The sequence below is a fragment of the Biomphalaria glabrata genome, chromosome 6 (assembly GCF_947242115.1).
Source record: "Biomphalaria glabrata chromosome 6, xgBioGlab47.1, whole genome shotgun sequence".
Lineage (NCBI taxonomy): Eukaryota > Metazoa > Mollusca > Gastropoda > Planorbidae > Biomphalaria > Biomphalaria glabrata.
In genome coordinates, this window is record NC_074716.1 from 16175465 (window position 1) to 16194354 (window position 18890).

The 18890-nt window shown below is 31.5% G+C and overlaps 1 protein-coding gene across 8 annotated transcripts in view; it reads right to left on the bottom strand.

Moving 5' to 3' along the window:
- The window catches only part of LOC106068237 (anoctamin-1-like), a 44121-nt gene that overhangs the window by 10155 nt on the left and 15076 nt on the right, over nt 1-18890 (bottom strand). For 2 of the 8 annotated variants that reach the window (XM_056033236.1, XM_013227541.2), the window contains 25 exons: nt 18589-18680; nt 17577-17588; nt 13619-13771; nt 13347-13442; nt 12539-12583; nt 10960-10983; nt 10511-10549; nt 9141-9289; nt 8773-8891; nt 8150-8205; nt 7821-7924; nt 7531-7665; nt 7177-7337; nt 6917-6999; nt 6106-6177; nt 5915-5992; nt 5495-5698; nt 4305-4453; nt 4149-4203; nt 3862-3962; nt 3334-3470; nt 2947-3099; nt 2458-2510; nt 1450-1628; nt 412-517 (listed from right to left, as the gene is read on the bottom strand). In XM_056033236.1, coding sequence (XP_055889211.1) covers nt 412-517; nt 1450-1628; nt 2458-2510; nt 2947-3099; nt 3334-3470; nt 3862-3962; nt 4149-4203; nt 4305-4453; nt 5495-5698; nt 5915-5992; nt 6106-6177; nt 6917-6999; nt 7177-7337; nt 7531-7665; nt 7821-7924; nt 8150-8205; nt 8773-8891; nt 9141-9289; nt 10511-10549; nt 10960-10983; nt 12539-12583; nt 13347-13442; nt 13619-13771; nt 17577-17588; nt 18589-18680 — 2555 coding nt within the window. The remainder of the gene's footprint in view (nt 1-411; nt 518-1449; nt 1629-2457; nt 2511-2946; nt 3100-3333; nt 3471-3861; nt 3963-4148; nt 4204-4304; nt 4454-5494; nt 5699-5914; nt 5993-6105; nt 6178-6916; nt 7000-7176; nt 7338-7530; nt 7666-7820; nt 7925-8149; nt 8206-8772; nt 8892-9140; nt 9290-10510; nt 10550-10959; nt 10984-12538; nt 12584-13346; nt 13443-13618; nt 13772-17576; nt 17589-18588; nt 18681-18890) is intronic. The other 6 variants (XM_056033237.1, XM_013227542.2, XM_013227544.2 and 3 more) reach the window with 5 other exon arrangements.

Genomic DNA, 18890 nt, shown 5'->3' on the forward strand with positions numbered 1-18890 from the left:
AAAAATGATTTGAGTTCTCAAGATTTTATTTAGAGTAGATGAAATAAAAAATCAAACACTATTTGCTACTAGCTATTAGACACTTGTTACAAGCTACTGTGACAAGCAACCACATCACACTGGAGTGTTAAAGTCACTACATCTTGATGTAAAAACACTGCAACATGACAACCACACAGTACCAGCATAATAACTAAGTAAATGATTAAAAAGATATATGCAAATGAAAGGATGTTCAATTGCCTTAAAATAATATAATTATTTGAAAGTGGTATAATTTACTACAAAAAACAAATATATATTTAAATGATAATTATACATCTAGTAAAAAAAAAATTATTTGCTTTGGGGATGAGGTGTTAAGTTGGTGAACCCCACAGAATTTATTTTCAGAGATATGCTGATGATTACCTCAAAGACCACTACAAAGGCCAATCTTGCTGCTAAAACATGCCAGAAAGCTGTGGATCTTCTGTATTCTGGATCCTCCCAAGGAGGATTTCGGAAATCTTTGTATCTGAAAATAACAAAACCCATCTTTTTAGTAATCTATTTTACATTGAGAACTCATAGGGTTAACTAAATGTATATTTGAAATGGAAAAATAACTATGGCATATAAAACATAGTTGAGAAACATACTGAAAGTTTTTATTTCTAGTTTTTATTAAAGAGAGGTTAGCTGTGGCAATGGACTTTTCAAGCAGCATTTGCCAGGTTGTCTATACAAATCAGATTAGAAACATTTCTACACAAGATGTCAAGGCTGAAAGGAGACAATGATCCCAGAGGACTATAGGCTTGTCTTAAATATTATCACAATATATTATAGTAACAAAATTTTTATGTAAATTACTTCCAAATAAAATTTTAATTTAAAGAAAACAAAATGTTTCTAAACTGGCTTGTGACTGCTGGCTAGAATGGTCAAACTTGGTACCCATTTAAGCATTCTGTTTATTATCATAACATATGTATAGATGCCACAATAAGATGCAACCTGAAGATTCACTGTAGATATAAATAACTTAAAATAACTTAAGTTAGGGCACAATATACTGGGCGGCCTGAAAAGGTCTATTGGCTAAATGGACTTTGCAACAGTTCTTAAAGGTAAATATAGTTCTAGATTTGTGACTTAATAAAAGGAAAGCTTTACGTTTCTTGTTCCATCTCTGTAGTAGTTTTCAGTAAACACACCAAGCCTATCAACATACTTCCTGATCCTAGGCAACTACCCATATTTGCATGTATTCTAAAAAATCTATGGATCCTATGTCCCATTGAAAACATCACTGTCAACTTAAAAGATATCCTGTGGATCAGGTTCCTTTAGCTAGTCCCTGTATAGACTTATAATGATGAAAACAGTCCAATGATTTATGTACAGAATATTTCCATGGGCATTTAAAAACATTGTCAAAAATAAAACTAATAAATCAATACAGACCTGCACATGCTGATTACACCCAGATGAATATCCTTTGGCCTGTCACTGGGTGCAAAGTCAGAAGTGTTGAAGTAGGCCATGGTAAAGTTGATGTACCCTGATAGAGATTCATCAGGACTATAGCGAGAAGTGTACACAAGGCGAGGGATGAACTCTGATGTCAATGCAATGATAAAGGCCTGAAAGATACAAGCAAATCATTGATGAAATCTATGCTGACAGCTCAAACTTGCATTATGACATGGCAGATTAATTCTATAAAAGCCACTACAAAATATTACAAATGACATACACATGGACAAGTAAGTTGGGGGGGACCAGACGTGCCTTTAAGCATGTTTTTAAAGATAACATTGATTCATTGAGGTATGGGGAAGAGGGGGACTACTGGATAAGGAACAGAGACTATAACTTTTACTTAGAAGCCTCTCTTATTTCTCAATCCCCAAATCTTTTACAAGTAAAAATAAAAACCAGTCGCAGCATTGAAAAGCAGGTTCATCATGCATGCATTATTTAATGGACTGGTTTTTTTTTTTTTTAGATATTAATGTGCTATATAAGGTTTGGTTCTGGGAACTGCAGTGTAATTATTTTAGTGAATTGTAGTTCTTAAGTGGATAGTGTGTAGCTGATTAAGTTGAAGCTGATTGAGATTGAAGCTGATTGAAGTTGGATGTTATCTTTAGGGTTACCACATTGGCCTAGTCTTTGGTTCAGATGGTATTGCAGTGAGAGTGTGTTGAGCTGTTGAATATTATTTATCTAATGATCAAATGACACAGACTTAATTAGCAAAAAAAAAAAATTGTCTGCTTCTTACATCTCAAGAATTTCTTTGTATGTGATACCAACTAATGAGTTCATAGTAAAAGAATCACTAGTTAAGGATTGAAATACTTTTGTGAACATCTTTCACAGTTCAGTAATGCTCTAGGATTGCAAATTAAAGTCCATACTGAACAAAATAATTCTCCTATAAAAATAAAGATATTTATATCAACTCACATTAGATATGATGGCGATTCTAGATATGCCATACAACACACTGTACCAAATACCTGAAATTTAAAGTGACAATGTTTAAGACGATGATTGAAGCTAAAAATGTATATACCGGTAAATATAATAATAATAATCTTTATTGTCCGCTAGGAAATTTGTTACAATTTGTGCATTACACCAATCAAAACATTATAACTATAAAAAAACAAAAGGTACATTCACACAAAACAAAATGTTTAAAAATAAAAACTTGTCTCACTTACCAATGTTTGCTGACTTAATATATAAAATGTTTAAAAATAAAAAAAATTGTCTCACTCACCAATGTTTGCTGACTTAATATATAAAATGTTTAAAAATAAAAAAAAATTGTCTCACTCACCAATGTTTGCTGACTTAATATATAAAATGTTTAAAAATAAAAAAAATTGTCTCACCAATGTTTGCTGACTTAATATATAAAATGTTTAAAAATAAAAAAAATTGTCTCACCAATGTTTGCTGACTTTTCTGCCAGAGGTCTCCGTAGATGTGTGGTGAACTTGTTGGCGTCTACCCTGATCTCAACAATATTATTCAACAATGCAAACAGAGGTGCCAAGGGAAAAGCAGCACAAAATATTGTTAGGAATCCAAACTGCAGAACTAAACAAAAACAGAACTTTATCAATTACTTATCTAAAAATATAAAAAATCTTCAAAGCTGACAATTATGTTTCTAAATATTGTCATGAAAAGTGAGCCTTTCAATTGATCAATTGTATAACATCTTAAAACTTAGAAAAAAATTACTAATCAAATCATATAAAAGTAATTGCTTAAATAATGTGTGTTCAAAAATAACTAGAATAAAAATGACTACACTTGCAAAGCCCTTACCCATCTCTAGATATTCATAAAATAAAGACATAGATTCAGCAGGTGCAAGAATATAATCTTTTTCCCAAGGTGTTTTGGCCAATTTTTGCTCACGAGTTTCTTTAGAGCATTTTCTTTTGACAAGTTTGATCAATTTTCTGAAAAGAGGTTTTGAAGAAATACAAGGTGTTACTATGAAGTTCTATAAATACAAAGATGAAGTATTTTAGTACAGGCCCTTTATTTAATATGAGGTTCTATAGATACTGAGTAGAGTATTTTAGTACAGACCCTTTATTTAATGAGGTTCTATAGATACTGAGTACAGTATTTTAGTACAGGCCCTTTATTTATTGCTATTACAATACAAAATTTATCAACATTTATTAAAATGTTTATGATAAAACAAATAAGCGATTTGATAATACATTAGATTATGAAAAAAAACAACAACTACATTATATTTTAGATGATAATGTATAAAACAAGAATTACTTTTTAATCAATTTTTGACCCAGGCACTCAACACACTAAAAGAAAAAAACTTACGGCACAACGATTTCAATAAAATTATTCTGTATGAGCTGCTTGCCCACCATGATAATGGCCAGCTGTATACATAACTCTATCAGACAACCTCCAGCCTCACACTGAAACATAAAAATAAGTTGTCTGACTCAATTTAGTCAACACTTCAGTTTATAATTGAACAGTTCAGACACATTTTTGTTTTGACAGTTCTTTATAATTGATCTTAACCTTATCAAATTATCGAAAGTTTTTAACAATATAGAACTAGAGCTTAGCTTAATAAATTAAATAATTTAGATCACTACCTCTTCTTGACGGCCACCAAATATTGTGCGATATTTTCCTGGTCTTCCAACAAATCTGAAAACAATGCAATGAATCAGTGATTACAAATGTAAAACAATCTCAAGCACAGTTAAGTTCTATGTTGATTCTGAAAGTTAAATGAACAATCAACTTACTGTCCTTTAAAAAATGCAATGTAAAATATTGAGCAAAAGTAGTTGACAAACTGTAGAGCAAATAACTTGATAGTAATACTATTGTCATATTCACTCTGAGTACGGAGACACTCCCAGTCTGTCAACCAGAAGGCTAAGTGACCATAAATCTGACGGGAGAGAATAGAGACAAACTTATGAGAAAATGAAATTCAATTATTTATAAATACCTAAAATGAATATAACAGAATAAGGCAGAGGCAAGTTTAGCACCCTTTAATTTCTTGAGGTAAAAAAGTTAAGTATCTCATTTACAGCTTGTGATCCATGGAGGCAGATATGTAAAGCTCATCTGTTGCTGTGGCGGAGAGTTAACAAGGATGTTACGGTGCAGCGCAATGATCAACTGCCTTGACTTTCCCCAACTAATGTCCATTACACATTAGAGTACATTGAATTCATCCTAAAAATCCTGATATTTAAATTTCAGTCTTTAGAGATTCAAACCTGAGATTCCTTAGAAGCTAAGCACTTTACTACTCAATTAGCATGCCTAATTTCTGAAGAGTCTTGTAATAAAATTGTTTCTTTTTTACTTATAACCAATGTGAGTTCTTGGTAAATTAAATCTACTTTTAGGGAAAATGTTTCAATAAAAAAAAAAAAGACAAAACTTAAAAAGGAAGACATTTAATTTCCTTTATAAACTATGACTGTCAGAAAAAAAAATGCAGAAATAATTGCCATCTCTGTTTAAAAGTGACAATAATAAATATGTAAGTGCTACAAGTCAAATATTCAACAAGTAGTCAGTCTGTTTTTATTCTAATTTGATTAGCCTAAGATACTATTGCCATGCATACTTATGAATAAGGAAATGATCTGACTTTGAGGATGTGACAATGATTAAAAATTTTTTTTTCCAAAAATCCCTTTTATGGAGAACTCAATGTAGGTCATCATGACATTAATAAGAATTTAGAAAATTATAGTACCAACTAATCTTAGCACAAAACAGCAAACAAAACAAAGTCCAAATATAAACTCACTTTAGTATAAGTAAAGTATAAGAAAAGTGGAAAAAAAAAAGTATGACTATTCTATTAAATACAAGAGGCTAGAGTCACCTATAAGTTTTAGTTGAGTAACTTCGTATTCTTAATAACAAAAACAAACTGAAATCACTACAGAATAATGATCAAAACACTTACAACATTGAGTATGATGATGATAGCCAAGTTGATGAGAGCTGCAGTGACGGTGGTGACTAAACTGGCATTCTCGTATATGAGACCTGCAGTGGTTGCAACTACAGTGCTATTGCTAGACACATGCTGGGGTATCAGCTGCAGTGCTGCCAGCATAGAAACCCTGTAGGCTATCACACCAATGACAGCAGTCACAGCAATAGCAGCCTAAGTAAGTAAACATCTCTTTCACTCTTTCAATCCATAAATCAATAAACAAATCTGATAATTTTTAAAAGCAACTAAAAAAAAAAAAGATTCTTTTTTTATTGCAAGATATTTACCAAAAAAAGGAATCTTTTTACAGAAAATAATTAATAATTAAAACCCACCATAACAGAATCGCATTACTATTAAATGCAAAATAAAGAAAATAAATATTACCAAAAACAGCATAATGGAATATGATGCTAGGAAAATAGGAAAACGTCGTTTCCAAAATGGTAGGTGGGGTTCTTGAATCTGAAATCAAAAAATTTCAAAGTCATTTTTATTTGTAGCAAAGCAAATTTAGTTTGGCCAGTTTAAATTACACATTAGTTCGGAATGTCTTTGTAAAGTAAAAATAAACTTACCCCTGTCACTGGGTTCATTTTAAATATTTGCCAATTCTCCAACTTAGAAAGATACTCTGGCCTGGGTGGTTCCTGAGCAGGTTGTTGAAAACAAAAACAAAAAAAACAGTAAAAAAAAATTATTTTATAACAAAAATTTGCTTTTACCAATGTAGTAAAAATGAAAACTACAAAATTGTTCCATTGTAGTTTCAATTATACAACAATCATGAATTAAATGCATACTAAAAACAACTTAAGAACATTATTGGTCAGTTTGATGATTTACTCCACTATGTCCAAGCTAAAGGCTAAAATGGCTAAAAATGTAGCAAAAACTTTAGTGCATTCTAAGATAAAAGAGATATACATAACGAAGAAATCAAAGACTACATCAGGACAGCAAAGAAATCTAGTTGTGTGGTACCATGTAGGGATCAGACGATAAAATCAAGGTTGTTAACAGTAACAATGTGGTACATGCTCTGGACTGTCGTTCAGTTGTTTCAATGGTCCTGGGTTCAAACTCTGCCAGCTGCCAAACCCTGTCATTCTGTTAGAGGTTTGGGCTAGGATGCAGATTGGCAACTTCGAAGGAATATCCGAAACATGTAAAAACATTTAACGAAAATCATTTCTGTTTTAAATCACAGTTAAGGTTTTACCCATTCTATTATACATAGTCTTTCCCTCATGTCACTCTTCTGCCTTAACGTGTGGGTAGGTCCTGTATATAATCTATGTTTATCATTACATGATCATTATAAGTCCATTTAGACTCTTTGCAGTGGAACATTTTTTTTTAATGTAAGATGTCTTTAAAAAAAATTACCTCCTCCTGAACAAAAGTAGTTAAGTCCCATTTGTACTGAATTGTTGCTTCTTTTCTTTTCCAAAACTCTAAAAATAATGTTCCTGTAAGTGAATAGCAAAAATATATGAATAAAATTGTTTGTAATTAATCAGGTGTCCTCATAAATATATCTAATAGAACACAATTTTTTTGTTTCTAAAACATGCTGGAGTTTGATATTAAAAGTTTTCATGATATATAAAATTGCATTATGGTAAAAAAACAACAGGTCTAATTACCCCAAAGTGACATAAATATAGCAAAAAACACTGTGGCTCCATTGTCAAAAATTCTACTGGCTTTGGCATGAGAACAGGCATCACTAAGTTTCCAATATGGACATCGAGCATCACACAGAGGACACATTGTGATGTTATTGTGAGGATCACACAGCTCCTTACTGGAATGAAAGACATTTAAACAAAAATAAACCTATAATGAAACCTTTAAAATATCTGTTTAAAATAAAAACCAGCAAAATAACTGAATGCAGGTAGACTGCTGCACACCACACATTTTAAAGTGGATATATCTTGTCTAAGTTAAATATTAGTAATAGCGGAGATGGTGATGCTTTTAGGGGAAAAACTCACCTTGCTATATTAGTGGACATGATGCCCAGGCCATAGAAGAAGACAGCCAGTCCAACAACTGTAGCAGGCACTAGCATTAGGGTATAGAATCCCAGCCATGCAAAATATAAGGCAATCTTTTCACCAAAATAAAACCTGTGTAGAAGCAGAAGCAAATATTAAACACACAAATATTGAAGAAAAACTTTTGATATGAGCAAAAAAATTACTTAGTGACTGAAGTATTTAAAGAAAACTTTTAATTAAAATTAGACAAAGTTTACTGACCAAGATAATAAACATGTACTTACCTAATGTAATCAATTGGTTGAAACTTTAAACAATTCGTCCAATTGGCCCAATGATCGAATAAAACTTTTCTGGCATTATTAGCTGAGCCTGCTTTCCAATGGCCCTATCCAAATCAAAATCAGGAAATAGAAAGGAAAAATGAGGATGCAGAAATAAAAGAAACATAAAGAAATAAAAACTTAGAGAAAAAAAAGTTACATATAGAAATACAAATTAAGATAATGTCATACAAATATTCTGCATTCAGATTGATAATAAAAAAAACAAAAAACTATTGAGATACATTTTAACTAGATGAAGAAACTAAGAAAAATAACTGAAAACAGACCTCATGTAATGGGTATGCAGCTGAATAAAAACCATCAGATAGCATTTTCTTGATACCTTTGGATTAGAGAAATTGTATTCCAAAAATATTTTTCCTCTTTCTGCACATAAAGTGACAAAATAAAAAGCTTATTCTTCAAATAAAACTCTGCACAGCTTAGACTCTGTCTCATTAACTAACATAGCTAAATTTATTCATGAACCCTGAACTTCACATATTAAAATTTATGCATGAAACATTCTGTGGAGTTTTGGGTATTTTATAGCAATCTCTAAGCAAGAAGATTGAATGAACCTATTTAAGATAAAGCTGTATTCAGTATTGATTATGTCAAACCCAGAAAAGCATATTTTTTCTTCACATAATTTTACTAAATGCTATTGCAATAACGCAAATGTTATTCTAAATAAAAGGATCCATAATTTGTCCTTGTAAAACAACCAATATCAAAAGTTGTTGGTAACTTTGCCAGATGTCATCCTTGCTGTCACAAACATAACTTTTGTTAATGGCCTGATTAAATATGAATTTCATCTTCATTGGAAATGCTTGACCAATTAAATAAGCTGTTAGGAGCTAATGATTGACTTTAAACATGATATAATTAACAAATATATAGTTACCAAAGGAAAAGGTCTTGCTGTTTGAAACATTAAAAGACTGTCTTCTCAAAATATAGTCCACTATCCAACTTCTAATGGCTTTACTGAAATATTCATCCTTGTTTTCAGGAATTTCAAATCTGGTAATAAAAAAAAGTTTTCTATGTATAACTGTGTTAAAAGCTTGTGGCTTCATTTGAATAATAGTTTAACAAAGAAATATGAAAACAAGAACACATATAATTTTAAGGAAAAAATGCTGAGAAAATTCTGACCTATTAAGAAATCAAGAAAATTGACAAATTGTGTTCATATATTTACAGCATGTAAGATTAACTAAGCCAGCTAGCTAACACACTAGCCTATATATTTTCATCCATCAAACTTACAGGTATTCTCTACTGGATGAGTAGGGGCAAGAGTAAGATCTGGAGACTGTAGGCAGCACAGTTTCATCATAGTGGAAGGGCACCATGAACTTTCTGACCAACTGGATAGTGTTGTTCCATAGCCTTGCACCAACAGAAGGTAAGGGAGTCTAATGAGACAGGTGTACATGGAAGCAGAAGAAAATAGACTCAATTTTCAACAGAAAACCAATCCAGTGATAATACTTAAAGATCATTCTAAACAGTGAAATATTGTAATATTAAAATCTCTTATAGATACTTTGAATTTTAAAAAATTTGATTAAGAGAATTGAAGGTAATCTTTGCTGCTAGAATGGACTGATAGAGTATTTAGCTGAGAATAAATGAATAATAAAAAATATTCATTGTTGGACTAAGAGGAACATTATAAAAAAAAATTCACTAGCATAAGTTTAACATTAAATGTGTTCCTATTTCAATGGTGCCACTGCAAATCTTAGAGAATGAATTTCTAACAAGTCTTGGATATTTTTCTCTAGAAATTATTTGGTTTATGTTTGATAAATTCTTATGTCCTGGGTGAATTTTAAAAATTTAATTAAAGAAATTGTTGCACTAAGATTAGAGCATTGATTTATAAAGATTTTTACAACTTCAACAGTTAATAGCCTACCTACTGAAAATGATAACAGTTATTATTGCTGTACCAAATTTAAAAGCTTTTAACAATCAATGTTATAATAGCCACACTGATATAAATGTTGTTAATATACTATAATTTCACATCTATTAAGTTTGGTCAGTTGTGTACATCTGTTACAAAGGCTTCAATTAAATATTAGCAGCAGTGATTAAGAAATAATAAGCTGAATAAATGTAAAAAAAAAAAAAAGACTTTTTTTGGTAAGCTTTATGATACTTTTTTCCCCCCATAGTTAATGTAACTTGTGTCACCATCATTCCCCCAGTCCCTTGTTGAGATATAGGCCTACTGTAACAGCCCTAGGTATACTATCTTTGCACCCAAGAAAATCAGCCAACTGTAGCCTCATAGAAATAATACACAATTCATGTCACGCTTGAATAATAAATAATAATAGCCTCTTAAATTATCTGAGTCTAGCAAGAAATATATAGGTTGGCAAAGAGATATTTTAGCAAAGTGACTGTCAATATATAAAATATCAAAAATTGAAAAATACATAAATATTAAATGAATATAGGCTAGCTTATAAATAGATTCAAAATGTTTAAGCACTAACTATTAAGGTTAAATTTAAATACATGTTTCAATAAAAAAAATGTAATATATAATTCAGAATATTCACACTACTTTGTTAATCTATGTAATAATCAAGTATTCCTTTAGAGGACCTGAATGTTCTTACTTTACTGGCCACATTATTGTTGCTGGTTCTGGTTCGATTCTATAGATACCAGAAATTAAGAAGGTCAAATCTACAATTGGTTATAATTTAACATTACCTCAAAGAAGTAGAAATTCAATAACCCATTTTTGAAAAGCCTAAAAAAAAAACAACTGAACTGGTGTGTTCACAGACTACTCAATGATGACAAATGGTAGACATATACTTAATTTAGATAATTCCAATAGTGAACACAAAATTAACTTATCTATAGTGCAATAAAAACTGATTAGCAGCAAGAAATAAAATACATCAACAGTTTTCATGAACTAAAATGAATTCTAATTTCTAAAAATAGCTATAAAAATTTATTAATACTAGCAAAAGTGGAAAGAAGATGAAAAAAAAATGTACATTTTAACTTAAAATCTCCTAGCATCTAATTAGAGATAAGACTGGGACCACATTACCACAATCAATCCAAAATCATCTTCCTATTGGATGTTTGAGAAACAAAAAGGTTAAGATATGGATCACTAGCCTATATTTCTTCATAATTCAGAGGCTATCAGAGTATCAACAATTTTGTGATGACATTAAATATAAACATGCATATTTGAGTCAGCCAACAGAGAAAAACAAATGTAAATTTCAAAAACTGCACTAACTGACCAACCATGGCATAAAAGTTAAAGCCATTAGTGTTTGCAGAAATGGTCAGAAGTCATTCATACCTCCTTTCAGTCTTGCAGTGACTATGGTTCATCTCATAGAAATGAGATGATAGCCTAGGAGTTATCTATGCTAAGAACAATGTCACCTACACAGCAGTTCCTCTCTCTCCATGTACCTCACAGGTCCAAAGAAACTCTTAATAGAGTTTATGATTGCAGCATCACAGGTTCTGCAACTGTGTTTCGCAAGCTGCCTATGGCTCATGAATTTTCCTCAGGGTTGACTCCCAAATTCTTTCCTATGATTGGGTATAGTTGTAAGGCAGCAGAGATTCGGATTGAGAATTTGTTTCTTCTAGGTGAGTAGCCTAGGCTAAAGGATCACTCCTGACTCAACTATGCCCATACTGTCAATGAGAACAGTTCAACAAGACTTATTATCTGAACCACATGTGAAGGCTAATGTTGCACTGGTTGTCAGAAGCTATTAGAAACAATCTTGAAGAACCTGGTCAGAAGAAACATTCTGGAAACCAAAGATCAGTATAAACAAATGTCTCAGACACTTTGTCACCTCTCATATCATCAATCAGAAATTTTAAATAGATTGTGTTGAAAACTTTGAATGATAACCAAAATTAGTTTGAATAAACATGTGCACAGAATTTCATCTTGTTTGCTTTTCAAAATAAAACCTCATAAAAGTTTAGAAATGATGTCAACTTTGTAAGAAGCTACTTGACAGTCTAAACTTAATGATACACTGAACACATGGAAGCTTAGTCCATTCCAGGTGTTGGCAAGTGTACACATAGCAGTTGAGCAGTTTTACCCTAAACCCAGCTCTTAATATACCAAGCATCTAACTAACATGGCAACTAAACAACAAATACTTGAAAGATAATAACATTCAAACCAACTCCATGAGTTAAAACTAAATAGTAAAAAAAAATGCTCAGTTGACAATTCAGGTGCATCTATTTTGAATCTTTATGGAGGCTGTGTTTTTTAATTCAAGATTTAATTTGGGCTCAGTTATGCTTTTGAAATGCCTAACTGACAGCAGTAAAATGTCCACCAGTGCAATGTTAACCATAACCCACTGAGAAGATTGAAAAATATTTAATACGCACTAGGGAAATCATTCTTCACCTCAATTATTTCAAGGGTTTGTGTTTTTTAAAAGACATAAGAAATATAAACATTATGTTTTGCATGATGGGAAGATATTGCCGAAATAATTTAATATAGAGAGAGAGAGATAGATATATATTATTATTTCAAGATAATGTAAAGGAAAACAAAGTAATAAGAAATCTAGAACTTTGTAAATACTTTATGTCAACAGAAAAATGTATTGAAATAATGTGCTAACCTCCCAATCAGAATATTTCTCTTTCATGTGCTGCTCCGCTAATATCTGGATGCCACGAACCAACCAATCAACATTTAGGCAGTGCACAGAGCATTCAATAAGATGGAAAAGGGGGGGGGGGGACAAAAACAAGCAGGAAATAAATGTTTGTGCCATTAAACAATATCAATGATTTGAGTTCAACATTAACAAAATACTATTGAACATATTGAGAGGGAGAGAAAGAGTCAAGGATAAAGACAGTCTAAAGAATGGACATGTTTTACTAGTAATAAGTTCTTACTTTTGATGATGCTTTAATATTAATTTAAAACAGATTATTTACCTACTCTTAAAAAAATAATTAATTTGAATGAAACTATAAATAATTTTTTATTCGTAATATTAGTTACCCTAAAGCAAAGTATCACAAAACAAAGCTACAACTAAAAATCTACAAATATTTGCTGACATTCCGAAACCAGGCACAATAAAACAATGTTTAACATTCATTATGTAATATACACTGAGCTTAACTTTAATATAACAGAAAGAAATGTATAATCAATGTTTAACTTTATATGCAAGTTGTTGTTTGTTCCTTTTATAACTTTTAGAATTAATAAGATTTTCAGCCCATTAGAAAAAACTATAGAGCTTTATTAAAGTTGTCAAAAATATAAACTTTCTAAGAGAGAACAAAAAAATCAACATTAAAAATGGTTCAAAGTAAATACAGGTGTAAGCATTTACCAAATATACAAAACTCAAATGAAGCTAAAAGATAAAGAAATTGATGAAGTTGTTGACATTAGAACATTTTATTTACCATTTTCATCGGCATACGAAGCTTCAGGATGTCAGCATATCTTTTGAGCACATCAAATGGAGCATGAACTTTGACAAAGTTCACATCTCTACCTCGCTAGGAAATTTAAAAAATTCATAACCTTAGAAACATCAAAATGTAAAAAAAGTCCTGTTGGCGTTTTTCTCAATAGTAAATATTATTTAACAACACAATTTCTTTAATTAATTATTTAATTAATATTTATAAAAAAATTAATAAAAAAATAGTAAAAAAAAATACAACAGACTCACTGTGTCATATTCCAATTCAAGTCCTTCCTTTATTAAATTTTCTTCAAATACTTGACGTGCCTGCCTGGCTGTCTCTGGTCTTTTGTGATCAATTGTCCATGCCAATATAAAATCAATGCGGCGTTTGCCATCATCAAAAAACAAATTCCTCAACTGATGAAAACAAAAAGTGTAACAACATTTTCTATTAACAAACAATGTGTAACAACATTTTCTATTGACAAATATTCTTGAAAAAAATTAAAGTTAAAAAAAAACAATAACAACAGTAACCTAAGACCTATTACTAAACAAAACACCTTAATTGAAAACAAAATTATGAATATATTATTATAGTAAATATTAGCAAACAGTCATTTTCTGGCACTGCTAGGATTTAAAAAGGAACAAGATTCAAAAGTGTCCACTATGGATTCATACTATGTAAGTTCTGCTCCTATCTCTTTTGATGGGTTCAGCTGTATCTGGGAGAAGGTGTGAACATTCAGCAAACACATGTTAGCTTTTTTTAAAAAATGTTTCTACTTTCCAATAAGATACAAGATCAAGCCCTCTTAGTTAGCCAAGTGGTAAGAGCCTCTCAGCCAGAAAACCCATATCTATGGATATTTTTATAATCCAATAAAACATAAATGTAACAGTGTCAATGTTAAATCTAGAAGTGTCTTTTTTTGTCCAGTTAGAGTTATTGAAAACAATACTTTCATGTCCATATTAAACATTGACTAACTTCTCTTCAAGGCTTGAGTAACATATTAACTTACAAATCTGTTAAACGAGACAGACATCTTCAGATGAAATGAGCTTCAAAAATGTTGAGTTTAAAGTTTGATGGACTCAATCATTGACTTTTGTAAAATATAACAAATATATATATATATATATTTTTTTAGCAATCAAATGTATTTAACTGATTAGAAAAATTAAATATAGTGAAAAAAAAAAGCAAAGCAAATTATGTGAGTCCTTCTTAAAAAAAAAGTTTCAAAGTTAATTTTGCATTGCTCAAGTCTTAATTTCTTACGAAGCAGTTTTATAAATCTTTAAGCGAACTGCAACCAAAATACACTGTAGAAACAATATGACACAATACACTAAACACAATATGACACAATAGACTGTAGACACAATATGACATAAACACTGTAGACACAATCACTGTAGACACAATAAGACACAAACACTGTAGACACAATATGATACAAACACTGTAGACACAATATGACACAAACACTGTAGACACAATATGATACAAACACTGTACACACAATATGACACAAACACTGTAGACATAATATGACACAATACACTGGACACAATATGACACAAACACTGTAGACACAATATGACATAATACACTGGACACAATATGACACAAACACTGTAGACACAATATGACACAAACACTGTAGACACAATATGACACAAACACTGTAGACACAATATGACACAAACACTGTAGACACAATATGACACAAACACTGTAGACACAATATGACACAAACACTGTAGACACAATATGACATAATACACTGGACACAATATGACACAAACACTGTAGAAACAATATGACACAAACACTGTAGACACAATATGACACAAACACTGTAGACACAATATGACACAAACACTGTAGACACAATATGACATAATACACTGGACACAATATGACACAAACACTGTAGACACAATATGACACAAACACTGTAGACACAATATGACACAAACACTGTAGACACAATATGACACAAACACTGTAGACACAATATGACATAATACACTGGACACAATATGACACAAACACTGTAGACACAATATGACATAATACACTGGACACAATATGACATAATACACTGGACACAATATGACACAAACACTGTAGACACAATATGACACAAACACTGTAGACACAATATGACACAAACACTGTAGACACAATATGACACAAACACTGTAGACACAATATGACATAATACACTGGACACAATATGACACAAACACTGTAGACACAATATGACACAAACACTGTAAACACAATATGACACAAACACTGTAGACACAATATGACACAAACACTGTAGACACAATATGACATAATACACTGGACACAATATGACACAAACACTGTAGTTACAATAAGACACAAACACTGTAGACACAATATGACACAAACACTGTAGTTACAATAAGACACAAACACTGTAGACACAATATGACACAAACACTGTAGACACAATATGACATAATACACTGGACACAATATGACACAAACACTGTAGTTACAATAAGACACAAACACTGTAGACACAATATGACACAAACACTGTAGACACAATATGACACAAACACTGTAGACACAATATGACATAATACACTGTAGACACAATATGACACAAACACTGTAAACACAATATGACACAAACACTGTAGACACAATATGACACAAACACTGTAGACACAATATGACATAATACACTGGACACAATATGACACAAACACTGTAGTTACAATAAGACACAAACACTGTAGACACAATATGACACAAACACTGTAGTTACAATAAGACACAAACACTGTAGACACAATATGACACAAACACTGTAGACACAATATGACATAATACACTGGACACAATATGACACAAACACTGTAGTTACAATAAGACACAAACACTGTAGACACAATATGACACAAACACTGTAGACACAATATGACACAAACACTGTAGACACAATATGACATGGTTACACAATGGGCTTGTGATGCATGTGTTGTGAACAGCAATGCCAAACACTAAAGTCCTTTGATGTAATCCTGTGAGAAGGTTACACACACAAAGTGGAGAATACATTCAATTTAGCATACACATTGTACTGAGCACACATTGAAGTCAACAGCTACATTTGGACAAATCTGTTTCTGTGTTTGTGTGAGTATACATTATAACTGATATGCAATTATCAAATTGTAAAAATGAATAACCTTAAGGTTTTAATTATTCTTCTTTCGCTCAAAATAAACCCAAGTCTGACTGTGTCATGCTGTGATGAAGTATTTGCCTTGTTGACTTATTCTGACTGTAACAAAAAGCCTGTCAGTTGTATACTATCTAACAGTCAATAACCCAGTCAAGCGGGACATGTTTGCATACTACACAGGGAAGAGAAATCACTCAGGCATAAATGAATATTAAAAAAAAAACAACACTTTCAAACAAATGTAGGCCATTACATTGCATGTGTACATCGTCAGAGACAGTGAATACAATACAACTGTAATCAAACTCTTGTCAAATAAAGCAAATTATTTTGAATGGTATGTGAAGCTAATGAAGAAGTCAATGTTATATCATGGGATTTTGCATTCTGTGATATATATCTTTATATAAAATACTTTTCAGTCTTGTCCAAAATCTGGTCGCCATTGGAAAGAGTGAGGTCAAAATGATGATTAGTTTCAAGGCCAGGCTTGGGGCATTAAAAGAACATTCCCAAACATAAATCTTTTGTTAGCAAATTGACAGAAATCAAGCAAACATGTGTGGTGGAACAGGAGAGTGAAGTAAAATAGAGAGAGAGACAGAGAGACACATAGAGAAAGAGAGCGAGAAAGAAAGGCAGAGCAAGACAGAGTCAGAGAGAGAGAGAGAGAGAGAGAGAGAGGCAGAGAGAGACAGAGAGAAAGAGAGAGACAGAGAGAGAGAGAGAGAGAGAGAGAGAGAGACACACATAGAGAAAGAGAGAAAGATGTGATGCAAAGAGATGAAGAAATTTTAGACTAAATAGATGTACACAAAATAATACATTGTCTTTAAATCAATCCTACAAACTTTGAATGTTATCAATTATGATGGTGGAAGTAAATAAATGAATGCAACCACAGTCAAAACATTTCAAACTTGTGTTAAGAACTTGTTACCTTCAACACAACACAGATCTAGCTTAAACAAGATACTTACATCTGTCTCAAGCTTAAGGTAAATAACAGACATTGTTTTAATACAAGCACATACAAATATTTTTCCCTTAAAATACTTGAAGAGAAAACACAAAAAAAATCTTAAAAATGTTTTGAAACCCATTTAGCAAGTAAGAGTATCAAATGTTTAGATATTTATGTTTAGATATTCAGCCATTACTTTACTATAATATAGCTGTCACTTTATAAAGATTGCTACTACATTCATCTTTACTCTTGTAAATTTGATTTAACTTAACTTTCAAGCATATGAATAAAATCTATTTAATGTGAAATCTAAGTATTGGATTGTGTGTGTGTGTATTTACATTGTATGAAAAAAAAATCTATTTACTGAAAAAAAAAGCACATAAACAAACTAGAGGCTCTATAGTTAGACATAGGGCACTGTTTAGTAGGACAATGCAGAGGCAATAGGTTTTGTATGAGAGCTGTTCCCAATGAGCATTGATACCCAATTTTCTCTCTTGCATAACAAAGGTGACTTTTGTTTTTTCAGTGAATTCAAAGAAGGAAAGTAAGACTGAGGCCCTTCCTGGAAGAACTTCAAAAAACTTCTACTGACATGAAAGAGATCACTTGGCAATAACTAGCAAGCAAAAGAGACAATAACTCTTATGAAGATTTTTATCTTTGAGATATAAACAAAAAATTAATGCTGAAGAAAAATGCAGAAGGCAATAATAAAACTTAAATTCAGCTGATGAATGCCTTTATCTCAAATATGATAGATTATGTGAAGATCACAGCTGAATAATTAAAGTCAATCAAAATACAATATTCCATAATCTTTGGACTAGAAGGCGATGCCTTTATTATTAATATATTTTCTATTCTTAATTAAAACAAATATATTTCACAATGTTTATAAATAAAAAAAGCAGGACAATGTCAAATGCAGTTGAAACCTATAACTAAAAAGGATGTCAACACTATCTAGTTAGACATGTCAAGTTGAAATATCTAACTACAATGCCAGACAGGGTCCTCACCTTAGGCTTATCTTGAGTACTGTTAGCAGTCTGCCCATCAACATCACCCTCATCATCTGTGTGTCTTTGTGCTTCCTCATCTAGGCCATTGGCTGTGGGTGAGCACAAGAAATAACAGAGCACTGAATGAATACAAACTTATACATTCTTAAACTGTCAAATATACAGGTCTAATTCCTTGGCATGTTGAGAAAACATTTTCAAATAATACATTACATACTTTTAATAATCACTGCAATGAAAATAGTTAATTTATTCCATGGCTGCTTTATCATAATATGGAATGACTATGATAATGCCAC